This window comes from Procambarus clarkii, chromosome 76 (assembly GCF_040958095.1).
Source record: "Procambarus clarkii isolate CNS0578487 chromosome 76, FALCON_Pclarkii_2.0, whole genome shotgun sequence".
NCBI classification, from domain to species: domain Eukaryota; kingdom Metazoa; phylum Arthropoda; class Malacostraca; order Decapoda; family Cambaridae; genus Procambarus; species Procambarus clarkii.
The window spans coordinates 3831538-3844944 of record NC_091225.1 but is presented as its reverse complement, the minus strand read 5'-3'; the positions used below and the strand labels follow the sequence as shown (position 1 = coordinate 3844944).

The window sequence follows — 13407 nt, the reverse complement described above, 5'->3', positions numbered from 1 at the left end:
AGTGGGGGAAGGTGGGGGGAACGAGGAGACAGGTGAGTTGGGGATGGTGGGGATGAGGGGACAGGGTAATGGAAAATGGTGGGGAGGACAAGGGGACAGGGAAGTGGGGGATGGTGGGGAGGACGAGTGGGGAATGGTAGGAAGTAGAGGATGGAGAGAGTCGGAGATGGTGGGGAGGACGAGTGGACGGTAGAGTGGGGAATGGTTTGGAGCATGAGTATTGGGTGCAGTAGGGGATGGTGAGGAGGAGAAAGGGACTGTGGAGCGGGGGGGGGGGATGGTGGGGAGAACGAGGGGATGGGGGAGGGAGGAATGGTTGGGAGGACGATAGAATGTAGGAGGGGTGAACGGTGGGGAGGACTGGTAGACAGGGGAAGGTTACTATTGCTGAGGAACGCACATGCATTGCTGAGCCACAGCAACACGTGGCCGGGTACAGCTAGTATATATATTAAAATCAACAGAGGTCCCAAGACAGAGCCTTGAGGCACTCCACTTACAACATTTTCCCACTCTGACTTAACCCCATTTATACTAACTCTCTGTTTTCTTTGGTATAGCCATGCCCTAATCTAAGTTAACATAGCACCCCCATACCATGACCCACTATCTTTTTAATCAGTCTTTCATGTGGCACTGTATCAAAAGCTTTGCTAAAGTCAAGGTACTCAACATAACAATCCTTACCACTATCAACTGCCTCAATTATCCTGGAATTAAAAGATAGCAAATTTGTTAAACATGAACGGCCATTTGTAAAACCACGTTGAGAATCATTTATTAATTTAAGTTTTTCAAGATGAAGACGAATTTTATTTGCAATTATCGATTCAAGTAACTTTCCCACATTAGATGTTAAGCGAATTTGCCGATAGTTTGACGCAAGTGATCTATCTCCTTTGTTAAAATTTTATCACATTAGCAACCTTCCACGTCTCTGGCACTCTGCATGACTCTAATGATTAAAAATACTACTCATCTCTTCCTCGTTATCCGTTATCTATCTAACTTGTATCAGTTTTAATGGACTTATCCTTCGCTTAATCTTTGTTCGATATGAATGAAATTTTTTTTAAGGATTTGTCTTTGCTTGCCCTGATACGCGAACTTCATAGTTTCTTTTTGCCCTCCTTATCTCTTTTTTAACATTTCTAACCAGTTATACGAAATGACTTGCAACACAAGTCATTTCAGAACTAAGTCAGTTTTTGTACCATGAACGGTTGATGGCCACAGGGCTAACAACGCTGTAAACCAGGCATAACGGGGCGGATCTCAATGACAATTTTAAAATGCTGAACAAACTGGAGGATGATGATCCAGACAGTTTCTTGACAAGGTCATATGTAACACAAACAAGGATCAACGGTTCAATCTCAATAAGCCACAATACAAGACTCAAAACAGATAGTTTTCAACCACAGTGTTATAAACCCTAGGAACCGCCTACCCGCCCAAGCTGTAAATGCCGAAACTTTGTTTAAATTTTCAAATCCAGCTAGAAAGTCATCACGTCAAATAGGGAACCTTTGACAACCCGCCAGCTTCCTGTCCTCGTCGAGGCAACTAGTATTAGTGGCCTTTGGGTAAAATCAGGTAAATAATGAATATTAAATTAGAATACATTTATTGAGTAGCAACAACATTAAGGCTTAGACAAGTTAATTTTCTGTTACGAAGGCGGAACCCCACCGTGGACGTAATATCCTGTCTGCAGCAGCTTAAGCTCAAGTCGTGTCTCTTTTCCTGCCTGCTTCACCCATGTGTCATATGTGAACCAAGAGCATATGACGGTCACAGCCTTCAAGCTGATGACGAAGACACAGGTCTCCCTCATCAGTTTGATGAGGGAGACCTCATCAAAAGACACAAGTTTTTACCTTGTGATATTTGACAATATTGGTAAAATATTATTATTGTTTAATAGTTATGCATAATGAAAAAAATAAGGAAAACCCGACTCAACCGTTATTTCCCATACAGATTAATGTGGCAAAATGTACTAAGAGAAAACAGGTAGATGTAGGTAAAGTTTACATCATAAGCATCCGCGGGCTTCAAACTCAAGAATGTTTCAGAAGATTTGACCTATTTAATTGTGAAAAATGTTACTTGCGTATCAAAATAATGCAAGTGTAAGGTGAAAGTTAGAGAAGGACATAATAGGTTGAGGGAACTGAGCCCCAATATTCCAATATCTAAACCAAACAAAAACCATTAATGATGAAATTATAAGTTTCATAATTCTATTCATGGACACAAAATGTACAGTTTCAGCTAGATATGACTCGCCAGTTTGAGCCCTCACATGTATTTGACACACACACACCCGTGCAGGTGTGCGTGTCAAACACGTGTCTATAAAGTCTTGTGTATAATTTGGATTTAAGAAATAACACAGAAGTAAAATTAAAAAAAAAATAATAAAATAATATGTTTATTTGTCTTGTGTTTCAAATAATATATTTTCTTGGTACCTGTCTGTTAATATTTCCAGGCGTCAGTAGTTGTAGGGACTCCCTTGACGTCAGTGTTGTGGGGACTCCCTTGACGTCGGTGTTGTGGGGACTCCCTTGACGTCGGTGTTGTGGGGACTCCCTTGACGTCGGTGTTGTGGGGACTCCCTTGACGTCGGTGTTGTGGGGACTCCCTTGACGTCGGTGTTGTGGGGCCTCCTTTGACTTCGGTGTTGTGGGGACTCCCTTGACGTCGGTGTTGTAGAGACTCCCTTGACGTCGGTGTTGTGGGGACTCCCTTGACTTCGGTGTTGTGGGGACTCCCTTGACGTCGGTGTTATGGGGACTTCCTTGACGTCGGTGTTGTGGGGACTCCCTTGACGTCGGTGTTGTGGGGACTCCCTTGACGTCGGTGTTGTGGGCACTCCCTTGACGTCGGTGTTGTGGGGACTCCCTTGACGTCGGTGTTGTAGGGACTCCCTTGACGTCGGTGTTGTGGGGACTCCCTTGACGTCGGTGTTGTAGGGACTCCCTTGACGTCGGTGTTGTAGGGACTCCCTTGACGTCGGTGTTGTAGGGACTCCCTTGACGTCGGTATTGTAGGGACACCCTTGATGTCGGTGTTGTGGGGACTCCCTTGACGTCGGTGTTGTAGGGACTCCCTTGACGTCGGTATTGTAGGGACACCCTTGATGTCGGTGTTGTAGTGACTCCCTTGACGTCGGTGTTGTAGGGACTCCCTTGACGTCGGTATTGTAGGGACACCCTTGATGTCGGTGTTGTAGTGACTCCCTTGACGTCGGTGTTGTAGGGACTCCCTTGACGTCGGTATTGTAGGGACACCCTTGATGTCGGTGTTGTAGTGACTCCCTTGACGTCGGTGTTGTAGGGATACCCTTGACGTCGGTGTTGTGGGGACTCCCTTGACGTCGGTGTTGTAGGGACTCCCTTGACGTCGGTGTTGTAGGGACTCCCTTGACGTCGGTGTTGTAGGGACACCCTTGACGTCGGTGTTGTGGGGACTCCCTTGACGTCGGTGTTGTGGGGACTCCCTTGACGTCGGTGTTGTGGGGACTCCCTTGACGTCGGTGTTGTGGGGCCTCCTTTGACTTCGGTGTTGTGGGGACTCCCTTGACGTCGGTGTTGTAGAGACTCCCTTGACGTCGGTGTTGTGGGGACTCCCTTGACTTCGGTGTTGTGGGGACTCCCTTGACGTCGGTGTTATGGGGACTTCCTTGACGTCGGTGTTGTGGGGACTCCCTTGACGTCGGTGTTGTGGGGACTCCCTTGACGTCGGTGTTGTGGGCACTCCCTTGACGTCGGTGTTGTAGGGACTCCCTTGACGTCGGTATTGTAGGGACACCCTTGATGTCGGTGTTGTAGTGACTCCCTTGACGTCGGTGTTGTAGGGACTCCCTTGACGTCGGTATTGTAGGGACACCCTTGATGTCGGTGTTGTAGTGACTCCCTTGACGTCGGTGTTGTAGGGACTCCCTTGACGTCGGTATTGTAGGGACACCCTTGATGTCGGTGTTGTAGTGACTCCCTTGACGTCGGTGTTGTAGGGATACCCTTGACGTCGGTGTTGTGGGGACTCCCTTGACGTCGGTGTTGTAGGGACTCCCTTGACGTCGGTGTTGTAGGGACTCCCTTGACGTCGGTGTTGTAGGGACACCCTTGACGTCGGTGTTGTGGGGACTCCCTTGACGTCGGTGTTGTGGGGACTCCCTTGACGTCGGTGTTGTAGTGACTCCCTTGACGTCGGTGTTGTAGGGACTCCCTTGACGTCGGTGTTGTAGGGATACCCTTGACGTCGGTGTTGTAGGGACACCCTTGACGTCGGTGTTGTAGGGACTCCCTTGACGTCGGTGTTGTGGGGACTCCCTTGACGTCGGTGTTGTGGGGCCTCCTTTGACTTCGGTGTTGTGAGGACTCCCTTGACGTCGGTGTTGTAGAGACTCCCTTGACGTCGGTGTTGTGGGGACTCCCTTGACGTCGGTGTTGTAGGGATACCCTTGACGTCGGTGTTGTAGGGACACCCTTGACGTCGGTGTTGTAGGGACTCCCTTGACGTCGGTGTTGTAGGGACACCCTTGACGTCGGTGTTGTGGGGACTTCCTTGACGTCGGTGTTGTAGGGACTCCCTTGACGTCGGTGTTGTAGGGACTCCCTTGACATCGGTGTTGTAGGGACACCCTTGACGTCGGTGTTATGGGGACTCCCTTGACGTCGGTGTTGTGGGGACTCCCTTGACGTCGGTGTTGTGGGAACTCCCTTGACTTCGGTGTTGTGGGGACTCCCTTGACGTCGGTGTTGTGGGGACTCCCTTGACGTCGGTGTTGTGGGCACTCCCTTGACGTCGGTGTTGTGGGCACTCCCTTGACGTCGGTGTTGTGGGGACTCCCTTGACGTCGGTGTTGTAGGGACTCCCTTGACGTCGGTGTTGTGGGGACTCCCTCGGCGTCGGTGTTGTAGAGACTCCCTTGACGTCGGTGTTGTAGGGACTCCCTCGGCGTCGGTGTTGTGGGCACTCCCTTGACGTCGGTGTTGTGGGGACTCCCTTGACGTCGGTGTTGTGGGGACTCCCTTGACGTCGGTGTTGTAGGGACTCCCTCGGCGTCGGTGTTGTAAGGACTCCCTCGGCGTCGGTGTTGTAAGGACTCCCTCGGCGTCGGTGTTGTAGGGACTCCCTCGGCGTCGGTGTTGTAAGGACTCCCTCGGCGCCGGTGTTGTAAGGACTCCCTCGGCGTCGGTGTTGTAGGGACTCCCTCGGCGTCGGTGTTGTAAGGACTCCCTCGGCGTCGGTGTTGTAAGGACTCCTTTCGGTTCTCATAAAGATTGTATAGTTAGTTAATTTACTTAAACGGTTGATTCGGTTCGCTGAATAGTCTTCAATCCCTTTACTCTGTGTTATGTTGTTATGCCTTCATAACGTTCCGAACAGGTCGTCAAAATCTGTTGTCAATCACAGCGAATTTCGGCCACAAAGACGACGAGACTCACAGCGTAGCCAACAGTCAGCACCACAAACATTCCCTGTATAAAAAATAGAGTTACAAATGAACACAAAGAAAAGTTTCAGCATTTCCTTTAATTTTTGTTCACTTGTGTTGGAGTAACAATATATTTAATATACCCACTAGCCAAAGTTTAATGTAGATATTACTCACACTAGCAACAGCAAAATTAATATTAAGGACACTAGCTACAATATAATAAAGATATTACTCACACTAGCAGGACTACAAAATTTCTTATTCATCAAAATATTAGTAATAACAATTTCGTTCACCTGGACTCTTAGACTTGAACCGCAGACCACACGTGTAAGAGGCCGAAGCTCTATCTATCGAGCTATTGAGTAGTCCAATAGGGAAAGATTCCAGAAGCAGCTACTGCTGCCAAACTGGCATTTTCGACTTCAGAAATTTACACTTTGTCAGCAATAGTTGCTTCTGGAATCTTTCCTTATTAGACTACTCAATAACTCGGTCGATAGAGCTTCGGCCTCACACGTGTGGGGTCCGCTGTTCGAGTGTCATAGAGACCAGGTGAATTAAATATTTATTTCCATGGAAGTGTGGATGACAGTTTAATAATAACAATAATAATGGTAAAATAATAATACAGTAATTGTAATAATATTAAGAATCATAATAACAATCGTAATAATGTTATTCTCATAATAGAAATATATAAAGCATGTATAAGCAGTTTCATAGTGGAAAACTTCCTCCCTGCTCGGCGCTACAGACCCCAGAACACGACACCACAGACCAGAGAGGAGAATGTCAGAGGGTTTCGACACTGGCGATACTGAGGTACCGACAACTTCAGCTGCAAATTGCAGGCTATATGCTCTGCTGCGAAGCGAATTTGCACCACCTCAGCCTTGCTCCAATTATACTAATACTACTAGGGTGCATCACAGCACATCTCCTGTACCAGGTAAGTACGACGGGCTCACCATAGCCCGTGCTGCTCGGAACTTATTGTTCGATTAGCACGGGGAAATTTGACCAGTCCCTTGGGACTACAATCACTGAACCTACTGACAGCTAGTCTTAATAATAATAATTTCCCTGATGCTAGGCTAACACTTATGATGCTTGACTACTGAGTGAACCCTGAAGGCAAAGAGAACCATATAGTGTTGTTTATCACTATTTATTTAAAAAATTCAATTGTTCCATTACTATTTTATTAACACATTTAGGTACATCAGCATTTGTGAAGCTACCCAAGACTACATGAGGAGAAGTACAGCGCATCAAAAAACTAGCTACGTGATGCTAAAAATCCCCATCACGCAAGATGATTAGCCATACAAAAGCATGTGGTAAGTAGTCTGTGCTGGCAAGTTCTAGGTGCATTATGAGGATCTCATGAACGCGAGTGAATAAGGTAACAGTGATACTGAAAGTCTCCATCTCGCAGGATGGTTAGACATACAGGACCAAATGTTCAGTAACCTGCACTCGGAAATTTTGAGTGCAATATGAGGAGATCCTCAAGAACACGAGAGTGAATAAAGTAATTGCAAAGCTTCAGTTAACTCATGCCAACGGGTCTGAATGGTCTGATAACTGAGCATTCGGTGATGTAGTGTGGGAGATCATGTCCCAGTCCCTGCTCATAGAGTTTGAACTTGGAGTGCTCAGGATTGGGAGACCTGTCACTTGTAGCCACCTGCCACAGGTAACGGTAACCCAACCTGATCCTGGCAACCACTGTGTCGCACAGTCTGGTGGACGTTTTGTGCTGCCCATAAACATAGGTTTCAGATCTGAACAAATCATAGTTTTTTTATATTGATGCTTTCAGGTCGTTGGGAGTCAGTAACGTTTTCCTATAGTTCCCTTACCTTCAGGGTTTCCCTCACACACACTATACTACTGCAGTGTGTAGCTCCCGGGGTCTGCTAACTAGCTGTAACACCCTCTGGAACGCTATCAGAGATTCATTCACTCTGATACTTATTCTGGACTGAGACTAAGTCCAGTCGTGGTGCTACTGAGACTTCACTGGATTGACAGCGACTCCAACCGACGACTTCACATGATTTGTTTGTTGCAAGCTTGAAGACAAGATGTCCTTCCTCGGTCTTAGAAAACGTGATATAACTTCGACACACATTCGGAAAATTCATCCCTACTCCACAGAAGACTCGGACCACACGTCAGGTCTCTCTCACGTCGTCAAAGCTGCCAATACCCACAGCTTTCGCACTAAAGCTCCACGAATAGGGTCCTTCTGGATCAGCTCATGGACATAACACACTTTTTCCTTAGGGTCAATCCAAATTGTTACTTCATCATTTCCGTCATATACACACTGCAGGTGAGGCAGACGCTGACCCTGCTAAGTCTTGCGTGTCAGTGGAGTTCTTGGGCCACTCTGCTTCTCCTTGCAAAACGTCTTAACCCTTGCCTTGCGCTGACAGGTTCACACACATGTGGCGTCTTCAATTGTAACTAACAACGTTCTGTCCCTCGACTCTGGAACGTTCCAGAGTCGTCTGCCATAGGAGGGCAGTCGTGTCTGTGCCTCCTGGTACCTCTCAGTTCACCAACACAAATAAATCCTCTCAATAACCACAAAATCTTATTCACACTGACCCTATTTACTTTTGTCTTGGTTTATCTCTGATAAAAACACGCAAATGAGCGATAATAAAGGTTAAGAGCGAGAACCACTCATAATGCTACATTAGGATAGAATAATGACTATGTGTTGACGCAATTAATACCCTTTTTTAAAAGTTAGTCTTGTTGAAAGACAGTCTAAAAAAAATATAGAATCACTTGTTTCAGAAACGGTAAACAAATCTAGTACTTAATATATTCAGTAAGAGCAAAACACGTAATGAGTAAATTGTGAAAGAACTTGAAAGAATTAGATTACATACTGTTGATTAGGTGTTAATTAGTGTCTTTTTAAATTGTGTGAGTGAGAGAGCTTTCAGTCTCCTTAGGGAGGTAAATCCGCAGTTCAAGACGTTTTATTTGCGTAAGTTTAGTTTATTTGATGAGTTGCACTTCAAGAATATGATGCATTTGTTCCTAGTGTTGTGCCAAAGGATTCTATGACATTCCTCGAGGAACGATTTCATGATTAGTTATGCATCTCGGAGTTGTGTATATGCAAATTACACTAGCGAATATTTGTAGCGATTTGATATTAAACATATTCGAAGATTTAAGTAAAGCTGCTGAATACTGTCTGGGTATGGAGTTTGTTATTGTTCTAATTTCTGACTTTTGTTTAGTAATCATATGTTGCAAGACACTTTGAGATGTGGATATAAAGGCTCAGATATCATTGGTTAGATATGAACAGTAAATAATCGATTTTATCAAAGTAGAGCAAGGGGCGTAATATTATATTAATGAGAGAATGCCTAGAGCTGTAGAAAATTTTTGCTATATATTGTAAATGTCACTTAAAATTCCATTTGTTGCGAATATGAACATCAATAAATAATTCACTCAATTTGCATACTCTTAATTCTTAGTTCAATTTGATTGGCCGATTTATTTCCCAACAATATCCAATATTTTTTTTCATAACTGAGGGCGAATCGTTTACAAGTGAACTGTCATGTTAACCGAGTTGAAAAGCTACTAAGGTTTACAAATGAATTTATTGCGTATTAATTTTTGTCAATAGATGCGTTTATCAAGTCATGTATATAAATTAAAGTATCTTTTTTTTGTGGGGGGGGGGGGGGGGGAGATCACTGAAACCATATTGGGCAATGACAGGTATATTAAGTTTACCTAGTTGGGAGTACACCTGTTTGTATATTTGCTTTTCAGATATTAAGGATAAAGATTCAAGTATTAATAATAGTCTATAATTGTTGACATTTTTTAAGATCTGTCTCTCAGACTGGGAATACTGTAATCTTTTTGAGGATGATTCTGAGCTCGGGTTGTTTACTGTAATGTTGTGGGAGGAGATACTACACTTATTTTTTTTATAAATTAGAGCTAGGATGTCAGATGTTACTTGTATTAATTTCAAATGATAGGATTAAATCATTAACATCTATGGAGTTTGTTGTGGTTATATAATTATTCGGGATTGCTGCCTGAGAGGTAGTCATTTACATTTATATGGGATGCTGGGATTGAATTTGCATGGGATGCTCCATTTAATAAGAAACTAATGAACGTAATAGGTTTCAGTGATTGATGGCATGATTCCGCTGGGATAACCACATTACACAACTCAAGAATTCCAGAAACGATTAGATGGCCTCACTCTAACAGGTGTTCCACAATTAGTGATCTTACTGGGTCTTGTTCACGCAGTTCTTAAGCAGGGAGAACATTGGGATCCTAATCCAATGTTCATAGATTACATATGATTGCCATTAACGTCTCAATATCTTTTATAAACCAGGATTCAGTGATGCGTTTAAAACTGCTAACAGTTTAATTCAGTAAACCCAACACAAGTATATTGAAAGTTTCTTTAGTCTTCTTTTTGAGATCATACAAATCTAACCAGAACAGAGGGTCAACAGACCAGCCTTGTTTAACACTGTCATGACCTCACAATTACTCAAAATTGCTGCCGGTCAGGTGGAGACGCTGTGTGTTAACAGTTGTCAAGTGAAATCAGTTAATATATAGTGACGCCAATCGGACATCTTCATATAGGAATAACGATATATAACTACGTAGTGTGCTGATCTCTCTCCGACACTGAACACTACAGTGTGCGACACTGTGCCAGGTGTGACACGAGCCTCGACACTGTGCCAGGTGTGACACGAGCCTCGACACTGTGCCAGGTGTGACACGAGCCTCGACACTTTGCCAGGTGTGACACGAGCCTCGACACTGTGCCAGGTGTGACACGAGCCTCGACACTATGCCAGGTGTGACACGAGCCTCGACACTGTGCCAGGTGTGACACGAGCCTCGGCACTGTGCCATATGAGACACGAGCCCAAAGTAACCCAAAGTCTTTGGTCAAAGTGATCCAAGACCCAAAGAGTCACATGTTCACCCACTCGTCCTAGTACCGCCACCTGTTACAGGTGTTTCGCTATGCGAGGACTACACGGTAATTTAGAGATTACCTCGTGAGAGACCATTCAACATAGAACCAATAAGATTAAAAAATTGATCTTGTACTTTGTTACCGGATCACTCTCATCCACTGCTACGGTGAGCACAGGCGATGTGGTCCTATAGAGCACTCCTCACCGCGCGAGTTGTGTGTTAGGTCAGCCGGCAAGAAGCACAGCGGCGATGGTGCAACCCGTCCTCTTAAAAAGAACGTCACTTTTGGCTGGTATGCGCGATATGGCTAAATTTGGACGTAATTTGAAATGAAATCGACTCACAAAAGTGACGTTCTGTTCCGTTTTCTATTTGAGTCGTCCGCCTTACGCGCAGAGGTTATAAGAGGACACTTTAAATTCACGTTTTTCATAACGTTTTGAAACTTTATGAGAATTTCCTGCCCACCTAACCTATCAGAGGACCCTTAACTTACTGTTGTTGAAAAAAGAAATCCCAAATTTATTTTATTTTTTTTTTCATTTTCAAATTACGTCCAAATTCGGGCATACGGGCAAACGGCCAAAAGCGACGTTCTTTTTAAGAGGACAGGTTGGGTTAAGCCACCACCAGAGGTAGCACGATAGGTGGTAGAGTGGTAGGGGTAGATATTTGGAGTGAATGTGAGATTTGGTCGTGTAACCTTTGGAAGTGTGTGTGGGCCTCTGATTAGTGTTGTTTCCCCACGAGCTTTATCGCCAATACAAAGGATACGAATTTGCCAACACAGGAGAAGCATTTTGATGGTTTCTCTAATTGTTATTCATGATATAAGCAGCCAGCAGTGACCTCAATGACGTCACTGATGATGACCAAGAAGGTTGACAAATCTGACCTTCACCTTCTGTCTGGTCAACTTTTCCACATCACGCATCTACAAAAATGACAGCCTGCTATTTTCTGTAATACTAGGCTTGGATGTTCTTTGCTATAATTAATAATCAATCCATTATCACACAGCAGCAGTTACAGCCCCGCTCCTGTGCCAGGTAAGTCCACTACGGGCTCACCATAGCCCGTGCTACTTCGAGCTTGTTCCGAGTAACTGATTCTAAAACAACATTACACAGCGGTCATTGTGCGATAATCCAGCTCAGAGCCACCAGAGCTCTCCTTGGCTCTCCAGAGCTCTCCTTGGCTCTCCAGAGCTCTCCAGAGGACTTTTTTTTTATTTGTTATTTTTATTTTTACATGCAACACATGCAATTTAAATAAAATAAAAACAATAAAAGTACAGTAAAAAACAAAACAAAATACAAAATAATAAATCACCGGCCAGAAGGGCCGACAGCACAGGACAACAAAGTACAAACAGGAGAAATGCAAGAGCATACATCAAAGAGAAAACAATGTGAAAACAAGCAAGCACAGTAACATTATACAACATAACAGTATACAACAAAACAAACATCAAGATGTATAACATGAAACATAACAAGAAAAGCACAATACACAACAAACAAAACAAAAATAACAAACAAGCACAACACGTAAGCAGCATATCCTCTCCCGTTGACCTCCTGGAGCCAACTGACCAGCTGGCGGCGGAGCTGCAGAGGACAGCTCCCTGAGTGAGGAGCCGCCTGCCGGAGAGGCGGAGCATGGACCAGCCCAAACGGGGAAGTCCACATTCATGACATTCGGGAAGCAGGGAGATGTCAAGTGAAACATTTATTGTGTGTGATTCATTTCAGTTATGTGTTTGTAGAAGAACATTTTTATAAGCGTGTCGATGGGTTGCAGGTTTGTCTGGGGAATATTATATTGTGGGTTGGTGGTGTTGTCGTTGTTGATCCTTCTTTCTGGACAACCCAACCCACAACTCGGTAGAGTGCTTATACTTCACTAGGAGATCACACTAGGCGCTTCTGGCTCTTGGAGAGGGGCTCAACGTCACACGTTTAGGGGATGCGGCTCCAACACTCAGCCTCGTTGTCACATGCACACACCCACTCGAGCCGCTGTGACTCCCCACTCTTTCGTTATGTGCTATGATCTCAATCCCCTTTGACTTACTAGTTTTCCGTCCTACCCTGTCCACAGCAGTGGTTCTTGGTTCTTTCTCTCTCTCTCTCCTTCTTTACTACTTCCTGGGAAGCCTCACTAAGACAAGGGCAAACACCAGCAAATTTGAATACATTTACTGGACAAAGCACATACACACATTTAATAATAATAACAATGAATCCAACACTCTATACTATTTCAGTCAGGTTACACTCCAACACTGTCAGAACTCTATCATCTGCTTACCAAGTGGTGTCCTATCTCCTGATTCACCACCTAATATTACCAACCTCCTCAAGTAGATCAAGCCTTATAATACAATGTTGCACTATCAGCAAGAGAATATATATATCTATAAGCATGTACAAGGAAAATCAGCATATGAATACAATAACATATATATCAGTATAAATGTTCCTTGATACACAACAATGATCAATCGATCACCCTATCAGTCCTAGAACACATACATGTGTAAGTAATCCAGCCTACGACTATAACTCTATACTTCAGTATAAACACTCCTTGGCACAAGAATACAAACAATCACTCACCTTTCACTGCGTCTTGCACGCTAATGACAACCAACACTATCAACTCCCTACAAGTAATCAACCAGAACTTCCCTTCCACATCTGGAAGTTCACTACCCTGATCTCTTCAGGTCCTTCCGGGTTTAACTACCAGGATCCTCTGCAGCTCCTCCAGGCTGCTACCATGAAGTTTTCCTTGGGCAACTATAGTGCTTCACCTACTAGGGTCCTCCACAGCTCTCCTGGCTGCTACACCATGAAGTTTCCTCGAGCAACTATGGTGCTTCACCACCTCTACAGAAGCACATGACACACCTCTTCACTGCTTCTCCTCAC

At 44.5% G+C, this 13407-nt stretch overlaps 1 protein-coding gene across 1 annotated transcript; it reads right to left on the bottom strand.

Annotated features, from left to right (window-relative positions):
* Positions 1-2527: 2527 nt before the first annotated feature.
* On the bottom strand, positions 2528-12166 carry LOC123771521 (sialidase-like). The gene is made up of 4 exons (XM_045764116.2): positions 12067-12166; positions 11542-11582; positions 5460-5492; positions 2528-5275 (listed from the first exon to the last, which is right to left on the bottom strand). The coding sequence occupies exons 1-4, from the start codon at positions 12164-12166 to the stop codon at positions 2528-2530; spliced, it is 2922 nt and encodes a 973-aa protein (XP_045620072.2).
* Positions 12167-13407: the final 1241 nt, after the last annotated feature.

Bases quoted from the DNA above. Each gene is read 5' to 3' on its own strand.
- LOC123771521 (XM_045764116.2), bottom strand. From the start codon at position 12,166: ATGAATGTGGACTTCCCCGTTTGGGCTGGTCCATGCTCCGCCTCTCCG. The intron at 5,493-11,541 runs GTGAGCCCGTAG...TTTTTTATACAG, and splicing joins TCGAAGTAGCACGGGCTATG to GGAATGTTTGTGGTGCTGAC. The intron at 5,276-5,459 runs GTGAGTCTCGTC...GAGAACCGAAAG, and splicing joins TGCTGACTGTTGGCTACGCT to GAGTCCTTACAACACCGACG.